The sequence below is a fragment of the Rattus norvegicus genome, chromosome 3 (genome assembly GCF_021556685.1).
Source record: "Rattus norvegicus strain SHRSP/BbbUtx chromosome 3, alternate assembly SHRSP_T2T, whole genome shotgun sequence".
Taxonomy (NCBI): Eukaryota; Metazoa; Chordata; class Mammalia; order Rodentia; family Muridae; genus Rattus; species Rattus norvegicus.
This window is the reverse complement of record NC_141536.1, coordinates 11,525,015-11,539,827: the sequence shown is the minus strand read 5'-3', so window position 1 is coordinate 11,539,827 and position 14,813 is coordinate 11,525,015. Positions and strand designations below refer to the sequence as shown.

General features: G+C 45.1%; 1 protein-coding gene across 3 annotated transcripts in view; it reads right to left on the bottom strand.

Moving 5' to 3' along the window:
* Med27 (mediator complex subunit 27) overlaps window positions 1–7,631 on the bottom strand; it is a 173,476-nt gene extending 165,845 nt beyond the window's left edge. For 2 of the 3 annotated variants that reach the window (XR_015682809.1, XM_087651296.1), the window contains exons 1-2: window positions 7,382–7,619; window positions 4,777–4,921 (exon numbers count right to left, since the gene is read on the bottom strand). Coding sequence is in view for 2 of the 3 variants with exons in the window: in XM_087651296.1 (XP_087507422.1) it covers window positions 4,777–4,921; window positions 7,382–7,584 (348 nt within the window). In the remaining variant the exon portion in view is untranslated. Of the gene's footprint in view, window positions 1–4,776; window positions 4,922–7,381 lie in introns of all 3 variants that reach the window. The other variant, NM_001106565.1, reaches the window with a different exon arrangement.
* Window positions 7,632–14,813: the final 7,182 nt, after the last annotated feature.

Genomic DNA, 14,813 nt, shown 5'->3' with positions numbered 1-14,813 from the left:
ACCCCCAGACCTGCTAGTTCCAGAATGCAAAATCAGAAAGCACACTTTCAAAGACAGGTATCAACCTGGACACGGTAAGCCAATGCTTGGGAAGTGGGGCCAGGACGATCACACAGTCAAGGCCAGCTTGTATGGGAGGCCTCCCAGGCCCCACGAGATATGTGGCAGATAAACATCACAGTAACTTAGAGCCATGGAGTAACTTGAGTTCGTGGAACAAAAAAAAAAAAAAAACAAAAAGCTTGTGTTTTATTTTATTTTATTCTCAGACAGGGCTGAGCACATAGCCCCACTTGGAACTCACTTTACTAGACTTGCCTAGACTCATAGAGATCAGCCTGGCTCTGCCTTTCAAGTACTGGGATTAAAGGCATGTACCACCACATCAAGCCAGAATCTTTCTTTGAAAAATAAAACATTAAGCCAAGTATAGTAGCACACACCTTTAATCCCTGAACTGGGGAGGCAGAGGCAGGTGGATCTCTGTGACTTTGGGGCCAGCCTGGTCTACAAAGAAAGTTCCAGGACTTTTGGCTATTATAGTAAGAAATCCTGTCTCGAAAAACAAAAAATTAAAGATGTTAGAAAAGTAGGAAAATGGGGAGGAGGAAGGAAGAGCAGCATCTTGCTCTGTTGGTCTCCCCCAACTCAAGTAGCTGTGATCTGTTACTCTCGGTATCTCCAAGGAAAGGCAAAGTTATGGTTGGCTCTTCTAAGCCTGAGCCCTCCCCCAGTTCTTATCTGTGAGTCTCCAAATTCAACCAACTCCTAGTAGAAAATACTGCTCTTATACTGACTGTCACAGACTTTCCCTGCCATTATCTCCTGCACAGTGAGGTCCACAGCCATGCCATAGCAAACGCACTGTGCTGCTGGGCATCACATGACCCAGCAACCATGTGACACGTGGGGGGGAGAAGGTGGGCATGGTGGCAGAGGGAGAAGAATCGCTTGGGGGATACGTGGACAGTACAGCAAGAACCCATCTACAAAAGCACACAAAAAAAGAGGAGAAGGCAACATATTTAGTTATATGCATTTACAGCATTGTTTTACATGCCGGACTTCAGCTCCGTGGACCTCCTAACTTCAGGCATATGAGCTCCTGGGATCAAACCCCTACTGGGACCATGGAGGGCTCTAAACAAAGCAGCCTTCACCACAAAAGGGTGAAAAGCAGCAATGTCGGAAATTCAAAGCCTGGTGACAGCCTGAGGTTCCACTCCTCAGAAAGGGACCTTCAGGATACTCGGTCTCCCTCACATATCAAGTGACATAAAGTCTGTGCTGACTACTTTACAGCAGGGTCAGCGGTGGTGCCAATTATTTCCTGTCCAATTGAGAGAGCTTGTCACCCGTCTGCTGAGCAATTATCTACAGGCGCACTCAAGTAAGCAGCTCAGCTCTTTCCACGAGTCAGCATGAGGAAAGCGCTGCTCGCAGCGACTTGACACCATTTCACTAGATTAATCTCTCAACGCGTTATTCTAACAATTATGCCAACTACCATGTAATTAAGACTCCAACTGACTTTACAAAATTTAAGAAAACTCCCCCAAAGAAAATAAGCGGTCATTGGACATGCATGAGACCTTTCTATGGCCAACTGCACACAGAGTCCCCCACATAATGGGTGGTGTCAAAGCCTTTGCCCTGTCCTTCCGTTCTCAGCAACAGTGCAGAAAGCTGACATGGGCAAGATACCCAAATCCCTTCACACGTTACTGCGCACACTGTTTAAATTCCTTGGATAAAATGATGAATGGTGACTGTTTTCGCAATTAAAATCTCTTTTCATTTACAGAGGCAAGTAAAACACATAATTAATGATTGGCCCCTGGCACGTCAACAGCGGGAAACGAGAACACTGGCTTCTTCCTTAAGGCTACTTCTTGTGTTCATTTAAGAAATGTATATAAGGCACCCCCCTGCTGGCTATCTTCTTCTCTTTCTGGATTTATAGATCTCATAATTCTACGTCTTTCCCGGAGAAGAAATGAGTAAGGCCCCCTGTAGCCCTCCCCTGAAGTGCCTGGCAGTAGCCGGCTGCCCAGACCTAGAACATGCATACAATTCGGAGTCAATCCTGCAAAGAGTCTTAGCAGAAAAGAACGCAACAGCTGATTAGTAATGTCTACCCAGGGAAGAGCTAACGTTTGAAGACCCACATACCATGTATTTGTCTTGCCTGCCTTTTAATAAAACATGGAAATGCAGGCAAACTGAACGGCTTCTAAAAAGAAGAGAGTATGAACAAAATGACAGAATTTCTTAAGATGTGGCCAAAGGGGAGAAATGTTTTCTAAAGTTGAAAATTTAAGCAAAACTGGACCATCAAGTTTCAGGGAAAAAAGGAAAAAAATATAAAAGAAATTAAAAAAAAAAAAAAAACTATCTCAAACCGTAGTCCAGCTAGGAGCTATGACAAAGACAGTTTACTGGGCTTCAATCTGCTTGATTCTAGCACAGAGGCTCAATTCTTCTGCTGGTGACCCAGGGGACTAGTGAAAGAAGACTGTGGCTTTCTAAGCACATCACCACATGACAGGGCATCCACCAAAGCTCCTGACACTGGCTACGGGAGACATACAGCTTTTTCCAAGACAAGCTTCCATGAATGTCTAAACCTGGAGCACCTCTGAGGCGAGAGGTCCACACACACATATTTATTCTCCTTAATACACTTTCTCTCCTTGAGACAAAAGCAAGGGCCCGGGGCTCCTGCTTACATAGTCAAATAATCTGATTTCCTTACATTATGAAAGCAGCTTTGTTCAAGTGTAAATTGCCATCACTCCAATGTAAAACTGTCGCTTCTTCTGTCTGTCTCTGTCTTGCCACTCAGGCTTGTTACCCATGTAACAACAGGACCTCCTCAACCAAACAGGATTTTCCGGGAGTCAAGTTGGAACAGTTAGAGTCCAGCCATTCATCTGCTGGCCAGCTAGCTTCCACCCACTCAACAGCAAACTCATGCTCAGATCCTAGGCGCACCCCAGGAAAACCAGCCTCCATAGGTCAGCCTAGAAGGCTGGGGCTGTGGCCTCAGCACCTGCAGCAGACACCTGCCACTGTCTCTGCCTGGTGCCTGCTCTGGTTGGGCATGCTTAAGTGGGGGCTGTTACTGCCCTCCAAGCTTCACTGGTTAGCAGTCCCCTACATGGTGATTATCCCTTAAGAGGAAGAACCTAATAAGAGGTCCTAAGGTCAACTGGGACATGTCCTCACAAATGACTGGAGGACACCAGCCTCTCTGACCCCTATCTGACAATGATATCTGTCCCTCCTACATGCTTGCCCACTGCTACGATACTATCTGTCATAAAGTCCTCACCAGTATTAGATAGTCAATGCAGCACCTTGCCCTGGTATTTCCAACCAAGTTCTGAATAAACCTCTCTTCTTTATAAAGTTAGTCTAACTTCATTACAGGTACTTCATTACAGTAGCGAAACAGACTAATACACTCTTCTTTTGGGTAATGGCCCTCTCCAACACCAAGGAGAATCATTCCAGTGAGCCAAGCCGAGACTCCCAACCATGGATCCTATTAACCCTCCCTAAGGACGTCTATCACATGGGGCCTGACACAGTCACTGGAAGCACTACATAAGGATGCACAAACCTGCAGCTGACAGGCTATGCTTTCTCCCACCAGGGGAGTCTCAGAGCAACAAAAGCTAGCAAGCCCTGAGAAGCCCCTGAGTGACAGATACAGCAAGCACATGTGAGCTGACCCTCATGAGCTCAACTTCGAACCAGGGAGCTCCCTGACCACTGGAGTGACCAACTCAAACTCCAGGGCAGGTTTCTACACTTGGCACCACAGAGTTTGGGGAAAAGGTCTTAAAGGCCAAATCAATATATTCAGAGTCCAAGTTCTTTTAGTTCCTCAGTGGCAATCATCTTTCTAAATCTCCAATTCGCTTCAAACCAAAGAATTCTAAAATAAGCCTACCACAGAAATTCAAAGAAAAAAGAAAGAAACCTCAGATAAACTATCAAGGTTCATCTGTCACCAAGGCAGATGAGAGGAAGAGAACCCAGGCAGAGGGTAAAGGGAGGACCTTGGGGAGCATGGCAGTTCACAATCAAAAGCAAGAGCTACTGAGCAAGGCTTCTATGCCTACTCCTAAAACACACCACTTTCCATCCAGGAACACACACAACACACAGCAGACAGACACAGGGACTCAAGCAAACAAACTGCTTCCAGGTTCGGAAGCTCAATGGTTCCTGTGATCTTACACAGTTGCTCAGTTCTCCTTTTCCAGCTTTTCTGAGGGCTACGCCATGGTCCTGCCCACTCAACGACACCACAAAAACTATACTCTGTAGCATATGGGTTCAGGAGAAAGTGGAGTATAATCTAATCCATGGCACTCTCCAGATACTCTCCCAGCATGACACAGAAAATGCAACACAAGACCATAAACAATGTGAAGGGCTAAGCCTTCCCATCTGCAGTCTTTAAACTTGTAGGAGTCTGGAGCCCCTGGTAAGCTGAGAGAAGCTAGAAGAGATGGGTCTTCCTCGGGCAACACTGCACACACCACAGCACAGTGCATGCACCAGCCATGGTTCTATAAACAGCTCTCCACACCTGATCTCAGGCTAAGCATACCCGATCTAGAATTCCCTATCATCTACAGGAAACCCTAGAATTCCAACTCTACGGCCCATGCAGATGCAAAAGAAAACCTGCTTTCATGCTCTGCATTTCTGGGAGAAACACTGGGTTTCGCTCTGTCAGCTCCATCCGCAGCAGCCCCTTACCTTGTTGGACCATTTGTATGCTTGAAGAAGCTGGCTGTAGAGTGGAGTTTTGTCCTGCACAGGATCCAGGCTTAGCAGCCCACTGTTATGGAGAGGGTGGTTCTCAGACGGCTTGCCTACCAGGTTGCTCAAACGTTCCAGTTCGCTAAAAGTAAAGAGAGAAGCTACATAAACCTGAATCCACTTCACTCCCTCAAGGCCAAGCACACTACTTCTTCTGATACCAACAGACAAAGGCAAAAAAACAAAACAAAATAAAACAAAACAAAACAAAAACAAACAAAACAACTAGGGACAAACAAGAGAGTGCCTAACTGGGGAGTTCTAATCTCAAGCATATTTGCCAAAACCAGAACACCAGTCATGGTGGCCCACACCTTTAGCACTGGGGAGTCAGGTGTGGTATATCAATGTGAGTTTGAGGCCAGCCTGGTCTACATAGGGAGTTCCAGGGCTACACAGAGAGGAAAAAAATAAGCATCTCCTGCTGTGGATGAATCTGAGCTGTTACATCCCAATCTTCAGGGAACTCGGAGCTTCTTTGTCCCCTAGGTTTGTCTTCCCTCTGGAGTGGCATGGGACTGCTATATTTTGTTCCGCTTTGTCTGCGTGGCCCTGGTCAGCTGGGCTGTGATGGCTCAGCAATGTTTAGGGTCTTGCAGTGGAGTCTAACACTGCTTCTCACGCAGGATTTTTCAGACCCATGTGCGGTTCACTCCATTTGGCAGAGCAGCAAGTACCTGACTAAATCCTGATTATTTATCATTCCACATTGGGACAGATCTGTGCGCAGTGCTTCACAGATGGCAAAGCTTAGCAAAACAAAGAAGAGATAAAATAAACAAATGGAATGGGAAGACACCATCATGGGGGCTGGGTCAAACCAGTGCACTCCAGCCTAGCAAGAAAACCAGGGAGACCTGGGGAAGTGCAAACAGTGAAACCGGGCACTCTGAGGAGCCAGTTCCCAGCAACAGGACGCTGTGAACCACTCCTATGCTGCATTCAATCTCAAATCTGCAGCCACCTTCTTCTTGGCACTACTGTACATTTAAAAAGTCAAAGAAATATCCACATTGCTTAAGTTTCTAAAGTGACAAAGAGCTGTGACATCCTGTTAGAAAGCAGGACAGAGGCAACACTCTTCTTTAATCCCAGCACTCTGGAGGCAGAGGCTGGGGCATCTCTGTAAGTTTAAGGTCAGTCACCATGATCTACAAAGAGAGTTCCAGGTCAGCCAAGCACTACACAAAGAAACCCTGTCTTGGAAACCCGCCCCTGGGGAGGGGGGTCCTTTGGGGGGGGGGGGAGCATGTCATCTTCAAGCTGACACTGCACACAAAAAACATGTACATGTGGAATTTAAGGAAGGGAGTGGAATTTGGGGGAGGAAAGGTACACATCACTTCACTACTTTCTCCACCATCCTACGTGGCCAGTTGAGAGGTGGAGGGAATCCCGGGGTTAGCCCAATAGCCTGATACATGGAAGGCCCTGAGTTGGAACCAGGCACTGTAGAGGAACATGAGATTGGAAGACTGGAAACCCAACCTGTCCAGAGATTCTAGGTGACTAGGTCACTAAATGCTCAATTTCAGAAGTAACTCTAAATTCTAAGGCAGGAAGAGAACACAAGTTCAGGCAAATAAGAAGTGTCTGCTAAGCTGGGCGTGGTAGTACACGCCTTTAAGTACACATCTTTAAACCCAGCACTCCGGAGGCTGAGGCAGGCGGATATCTGTGAGTTTGAAAACATCCTGGTCTACAAATTGAGTTCTAGGACAATCAAGACTGTTACCCAGAGAAACCCTGCCTCAAAAATCAAAGTGCCTTCTATGTATAGCATCTGACAAATGTCCTCTCAGTTAATTCTTAATAAATTAATAAATAATAAAGTAAAAGAAGGAATCTTGTGAGGAAAATATGTAATCCCCAATTATTAAGCTGCTCAAACATGCCTTTCCCGTAGTGGTGGACTGAGTCCTCTGAAACTGAACCTAAATAAATCCTTCCTCCTAAACACCCTAACAGACGTGAGACTGCGTCTCTCACAAGAAAAGAACGGGACAGAAGGAATGATGGTGACAGACAGTACTGAGCAAGGTGGTAGTTGGGGATTGGGGTTGGGGTAAAGAGGCAAAAGGTAACAGAACAGTGTTTGAGGGTGAGGTGAGGTGGAACTTAATTCCAGGCTCTGAGGGTGAGAATTGGAGCTCATTGGATCGAGAAGTACGTAACTGGGCCTGGGACGATGTTAATGGGGAAGCTGGCCGGATGTGATGGAGCCCAAGGTAAGAAAACTAGGAAAGATCAACGAGGTGGAAGTTCCTGAGAAAAGCTCCTTTCCTCATCAGAATACGACCACTGTAGCGGAAACGGAGGACCACAAATGACAACCGGGACGAAACGGCCAATAGAATGAAGACTAGGTAACAGGATCCAAGACAAGGCGTCCCTGAGGGGCTGACAGGGGCCAGGGGATGAGCGAAAGTGACAGCGGACTGCGGATAAAGGAGAGGCCCGTGACTAGGAAGACTGGCGCGGGATCCCGGCGGGACGGGTGCCAGGAGGGTCCTCGACCCCGATCCCTTCAGCCAGTACCTACTTGAGGTCCCGGTTGACGGAATGCAAGTTGTCCTGGAAGTGCGCGATGAAGGCCTTCTCGCGGCCCTCTAGCGTCTCTTTGTTGCGCATGCCATCCTTAAGGCAGTCGAACACCCTGCTCACGCTAGAACGCAGCGCCTGGATGGCACTAATGGCCTGCGAAAAGGCCTCCAGGTTCACCCCAACGCTCAGCACATCCGCCATGTTGCAGCCGCCTCAGCCGGCTTTCCAGAGCTCGCAGCCTGAACGTCGCACGGCGCTTCATGATGACGTCGTCCTGGGAGGCTTTTGGGACGTGTAGTTTGCGACGTGATCCAATCCAGGGAGCTCTGTGAACATCTTGGAAAACAGCGCCAGTCTGACTAAATGAGAGGGTTGACCACGAGGTGTGATCTCCATCTAGGGAAGTCAGGTTGCCCTCGCCTTTTGCTTGATAGTGAATGACAAAGAAATACAGAAGCCCACCACGTATCCCCAAAAATTGGACAGTCATATAGGAATTTCTCAGAACAATAAAATATCCCCACAGTTCATGAATAAAATGAGTCCATATTCATAAAGGGGAAGAACTCTCTTACCTACAGTAAAATGCCAAGGCATAACTGAAGACGGAGTGATACTAGAGAACCGCCACTTAACAATCTAAATAATCGATTAAGGTATGAATCAATTGATGTTTAAGAAAAAAATCAAGGTATTCTATAAAGTCTCGAAGCGTTTTTCTCAATGAAACTTAATAGGACGGAGAAATCAGTTGGGCTACACGAGGCCCCTGTGTCCAAAAAGTAAATTAATAATAACAGTAGAAATGATGATATATTCCCAGAAGAATTGAAAGCAGTGTGTAAATGAGATGTTTGTACTTCCAAGTCCATAGTAACCTCATTCACAATAGTCAAGCGGGGAAGGAGCCAGGTATCCACCAACAGAGAAGGAAATAAGCAAAATGTGCTTATATGTGATACAAATCGATATATACTGTGAGATCAAAATGAACAACATACCTTTCAAGTTAATGGGAGATCAAAAGAGGAAAAATAATAGACCTTGGAGGTTAGGGCATCTGTTTGTAGTTAAGAGTAAGTTCCTGTTTGTTCTGTACAGGCTAAAGTTTCTGTTTAAAAATGAAGTTCTACTTGCCCCAGGTTAAATCCTTGCAAGTTAGGACTTTTATTTGTAATTAAGAATAAGTTTCTGGGGGTTGGGGATTTAGCTCAGTGGTAGAGCGCTTACCTAGGAAGCGCAAGGCCCTGGGTTCGATCCCCAGCTCCGGAAAAAAGAACCAAAAAAAAAAAAAAAAAAGAATAAGTTTCTGTTTTTTAGGTAAGCCACAAAACATGTTTTTAACCTACACTAAACTTGCAGCCACATTGACATGATGAGCCTCCTTCCCTTGTTCCTCCCTTTCATTGCATCTTTCTAACAATGTGTAACAGCCAAGTCTCTCATCCCTGCGAACATCTTATGACTCCTATAAGAAGGACCTCAAATCCTGACTGAGGGTGAGACAGCTGGCTGGCCATTCTAGGTATACCCCCAAATAGATTGCTTTAATTGGACGACAGTGGATTTGCTCTTTTCTCAGGTTTAACATTGCCTTTCTAATAGAAAGAGGGAAATCCTGACACATGCTACTCAGATAATAACCTAATAACATCTGTGGATCCAGTAATCATTTTCTCAGTTAGGCATGATGATAAACACCTGTAACCAGAACTGGAGACTAAATTGGAAGTCTAGGAGTTTAAAGTCCACCAAGGTACGGCATGAATATTATACAAAAAAAATAAAATAAAATAAAAAAGAGGGCTTAGTGGTTAAGTGCACTGGCTGATCTTATAAAGGATGTGGGTTTGGTTCCCAGCACCCACATGGCAGCTCACAGTCAGCTGTAACTGCAATCCCAAGGGATCTATTGCTGGCCTCTGGCCTTCAAGGTCACAGCACACACGTGGTGGTGCACAAGTGTTCGTGTAAACAAAATACCCTCGCAAATAAAATAATATGGGGGCGGGGGGAGGACACGCATTTGCCAGTGACAATTTCACAGATGGAACCAGAACAAAAGCTATAGGAAGCAAAAGTTGTCACAAAAGCAACAAATACCGTAAGATTCTGTTTTTGTGAAGTATAGAAGCCATCAAAATCACAGGGAGAGAAAGTGAAACTGCAGCTTCCAGGGGCTGGTTTCCAGTGAAGTTCACACATCCAAAGGAAAGACTCCTAGCACAGATACTGTAGAAAGAAGAGAGAGCATGGGATGTAAACAAAATGTTATCCAAATCTGGCGCTGCAATTTAAAGGGTCTTACTTATTTTTCTGCCATGTCAACTGTGGACTGGTCCTGTCCTGAAAGGAGCCTAGCACACACAGTTTGGAATAGAAAAGATAGAGGAGTAAGAAGGAGTTCATAATGCTGAACTTCAGTGCGTCTTTGTATCAATCGGGAGGTGAGTCCTTCTGGGGTTTCTAGGAGCAACAAAAAGAACCCGCTTGTACTTGCAGTGGTAGAAGGCTTCCTGATATAGGTGAGGCTCTAGATTCAGTCTCCAGTCCCAGGACCTGAATCAGTTATGCAGAAGCTGCAGGGAAGAAGAGTGTGGCCTGTTGTCTTGGGAACATTAAAGAAAGTAAACTTGGAAAAGTCTCTGTGGATGGCAGATGAGGACTCTCACAGAGCACTGTGAATGGTTTATACAGCATTGTGAATGGATGGAATGTCACAGAACCAAGCATGTATGATACAAATAAACAAACCAGAGACCAGAGAGCTGGCTCAGCAGGTAGGGGCCCTTGTTGCTCTTGCAAAAGGCCTGGGTTTGGTTCCTAGCACCCACTCAGTGACTCACAACCATCTGTAACTCCAGTTCCAGGAGGTCTGATCTACTTGTGCCCCCAACACATGGTGATGCACACACAAACATGCAAGCAAAGAAACACACATAAAACATGTTAAAATAGATAAATAAAAGTTTAAAACTTTAAAGAAAATATCTCAGAACATTTTTTTCTTTTTTTTTTTATTAACTTGAGTATTTCTTATTTACATTTGAGTGTTATTCCCTTTCCCGGTTTACGGGCCAACATCCCCCTAACCCCTCCCCCTCCCCTTCTTTATGGGTGTTCCCCTCCCCATCCTCCCCCCATTGCCGCCCTCCCCCCAACAATCACATTCACTGGGGGTTCAGTCTTAGCAGGACCCAGGGCTTCCCCTTCCACTGGTGCTCTTACTAGGATATTCATTGCTACCTATGAGGTCAGAGTCCAGGGTCAGTCCATGTATAGTCTTTAGGAAGTGGCTTAGTCCCTGGAAGCTCTGGTGGCTTGGCATTCATATGGGGTCTCGAGCTCCTTCAAGCTTTCCAGTTCTTTCTCTGATTCCTTCAACAGGGGTCCTGTTCTCAGTTCAGTGGTTTGCTGCTGGCATTCGCCTCTGTATTTGCTGTATTCTGGCTGTGTCTCTCAGGAGAGATCTACATCCGGCTCCTGTCTGCCTGCACTTCTTTGCTTCATCCATCTTGTCTAATTGGGTGGCTGTATATGTATGGGCCACATGTGGGGCAGGCTCTGAATGGGTGTTCCTTCTGTCTCTGTTTTAATCTTTGCCTCTCTATTCCCTGCCAAGGGTATTCTTGTTCCCCTTTTAAAGAAGGAGTAAAGCATTCACAGTTTGATCATCCGTCTTGAGTTTCATGTGTTCTAGGCATCTAGGATAATTCAAGCATTTGGGCTAATAGCCACTTATCAATGAGTGCATACCATGTGTGTTTTTCTGTGATTGGGTTACCTCACTCAGGATGATATTTTCCAGTTCCAACCATTTGCCTACGAATTTCATAAAGTCATTGTTTTTGATAGCTGAGTAATATTCCATTGTGTAGATGTACCACATTTTCTGTATCCATTCCTCTGTTGAAGAGCATCTGGGTTCTTTCCAGCTTCTGGCTATTACAAATAAGGCTGCTATGAACATAGTGGAGCATGTGTCTTTGTTATACGTTGGGGCATCTTTTGGGTATATGCCCAAGAGAGGTATAGCTGGATCCTCAGGTAGTTCAATGTCCAATTTTCTGAGGAACCTCCAGACTGATTTCCAGAATGGTTGTACCAGTCTGCAATCCCACCAACAATGGAGGAGTGTTCCTCTTTCTCCACATCCTCGCCAGCATTTCCTGTCACCTGAGTTTTTGATCTTAGCCATTCTCACTGGTGTGAGGTGAAATCTCAGGGTTGTTTTGATTTGCATTTCCCTTATGACTAAAGATGTTGAACATTTCTTTAGGTGTTTCTCAGCCATTCGGCATTCCTCAGCTGTGAATTCTTTGTTTAGCTCTGAACCCCATTTTTAATAGGGTTATTTGTCTCCCTGAGGTCTAACCTCTTGAGTTCTTTGTATATTTTGGATATAAGGCCTCTATCTGTTGTAGGATTGGTAAAGATCTTTTCCCAATCTGTTGGTTGCCGTTTTGTCCTAACCACAGTATCCTTTGCCTTACAGAAGCTTTGCAGTTTTATGAGATCCCATTTGTCGATTCTTGATCTTAGAGCATAAGCCATTGGTGTTTTGTTCAGGAAATTTTTTCCAGTGCCCATGTGTTCGAGATGCTGCCCTAATTTTTCCTCTATTAGTTTGAGTGTATCTGGTTTGATGTGGAGATCCTTGATCCACTTGGACTTAAGGTTTGTACAGGGTGATAAGCATGGATCGATCTGCATTCTTCTACATGTTGACCTCCAGTTGAACCAGCACCATTTGCTGAAAATGCTATCTTTTTTCCATTTGATGGTTTTGGCTCCTTTGTCAAAAATCAAGTGCCCATAGGTGTGTGGGTTCATTTCTGGGTCTTCAATTCTGTTCCATTGGTCTATCTGTCTGTCTCTGTACCAATACCATGCAGTTTTTATCACTATTGCTCTGTAATACTGCTTGAGTTCAGGGAGAGTGATTCCCCCTGAAGTCCTTTTATTGTTGAGGATAGTTTTAGCTATCCTGGGTTTTTTGTTATTCCAGATGAATTTGCAAATTGTTCTGTCTAACTCTTTGAAGAAATGGATTGGTATTTTGATGGGGATTGCAATGAATCTGTAGATCGCTTTTGGTAAAATGGCCATTTTTACTATATTAATCAGAACATTTTTTAAACTTAGTAACATAAAAGATTGCTTAGCAGGTAAAGACAGTCTGGATTCAATCCCCAGGCCAAACATGGTAGAAAAGGAGAACCAGTTTCCACAAGTTGTCCTCTGACATAAGTAGGAACATGCATAGCATGAAATAATAATAGTGTGGTAACGATACACTTTTTCAGAGCTGAGGACCAAACCCAGGGCCTTGTGCTTGCTAGGCAAGCGCTCAACCCCTGGGCTAAATCCCCAACCCCCAATGATACACTTTTTAATGAGGAGGAAATAGACTAGACATTACAGACAGCAGCTTACCTGAGGGGTCAGGATCACCATTACTGGGGACAGAACACACTGTGTTCTTCCTGACGCCGTGTACTGAAAGGAGACACTAAGACTTCTGTTTTTGCTCCCCTGCCCCCCTCTCAAGAATGCAAACCTTGAATTTAATAAGAACCTAAACTAAAAGCCAACCTCAAACTGAAAAGCCTGCAACAGAATAATTGACCTGTTGGGGGTTTGGAACGGAATAGTAATATTGTGTTAACAAGAGCTCACAAAGGCAGGGAAGCTGCTCAGGGCCAAGCATTTGCTTTCAGGATCTGACAACGGAGTGCAATGCTTTCCCTATGCTCCTCTGACTAACCCAGCTGACAAAATCTGAGCAAGATATCTGTGAATTAGTTGTGAGCATCTGCCCATGACAATTTCGTGGTGTTGTTCATCATGCTGTGATTGCAGAAGAAGATCCCCTTGTTGGGGATCGGGAGGATATATCTATTCAGGTGTGAGAATGACCATCACTATGTCTGCATGAGAAAGGAAATACCACGGATATGCCTATTTGGAGGGAGGGAGATAAGCAAACCTGGCAAGGTGTCAGGCGGCAGTCCTTCTACATGACGATTCTTTTTAATATTTTTATTTTGCAGCTGTAAGTTTGAAATGATGTCACTACCCATTGTTTTAGGTGACTTTATGATTTTAGGATCAGGAAAAGTAAAAACACAGTCCAGAAGGTCAGCAAAGTTTTCCTTTCTGCCAGGCTATGCTGACAGAACGCTGTGTGAACTGCTCCTCCATCCCCACTTGCTTAATAACTCCCACCTTCTCCTCAGCCTGACTGCAGCATCTCAACTTTAACCCACTGGTTTTGAAAGTTTAAAGAAAGATTCTGGGGACTGGAGAGACCGCTGCGATGTTAAGAGTCCTGGCTGCTCTTACAGAGGACCCAGGTTCCCAACACCCATGTGCTCGCAGCCACCTGTAAATTCCAATTTCAGAGGATCCAACAACGTCTTCCATCCTCCACAGGCACCAGGCACACATGTGGTGTGCACACGTAAAACACTAATGCACATAAAGTAAAAATAGGCCAACCTTTTAAAAAATAAATTCTGTACAAAACTCTGGTCCCCAGTGCTGCTTTGCCTGGGACAAACAACACTCAAGTGCTGTTTAAACCAGTTCACAGTTCCACACGAGGGAAAGGCATTCGGTTGACCTGGGTTTCAACAGTCCTGTTCATTTCCAGGCATCACCCTCACCTTCACAGTGCTGCTAGTGGGAGCTTTCCTTACGGTTGGAGTGGGCGCTGTAAGGACATTTGCTAGAGAGAAGACTGCGAGTGCCTGCTGTGCAGCCATTCCGACCTGAGTTTGAATCCCCAGTGCCAGGGGGAAAAAACCCAGAAACACAGGAGCCTCTAACCCCAGGGCTGTGGGGTTGGAGATAGGAGAATGACAGAGACCTGCTACCAGCTGATCAACAGATTCATAGGTGAACACCCCAACATGTTTACCTTTACATACACCACACACACGCACATGCCACAGACATATAAATAAAAAAAAAACTTTTAATTTCAGGCTGTGGAGTTTTACCTCAGTTACTTCTCCTTCCTAAGCTCTGGTTAGTTTGTTGCTTATTACTTTTGTTTTTGTTTATTTGAGACAGGTCTCTCTATGACCCTGGCTGGCCTAGAACTCACAGAACCCTGCCTACCTCTTCCTCCCAAGTGCCGGAATTGGGTTGTTACCTTAAAACTGATTTTCATAAACTAGCCACGACTTTAATGACTATCCATGCAGGTAGACGTGTTTAGATCTGAGGCAAGAAGATCACCTTAATTTTGAGGCCAGCCTGAACTAGAATGTGAAACCTCATCTCAAAGATGAAACGTTTTAAAATAATACCTGGTATATAAGAAACACACAGAAAACCATAGCCACTGGGAGAAGGTGCCTGTGACTCACCACAGGCGGATTCTTTATAAACAAACATGCAAGGGTTAGCATTGGGTCTATTTG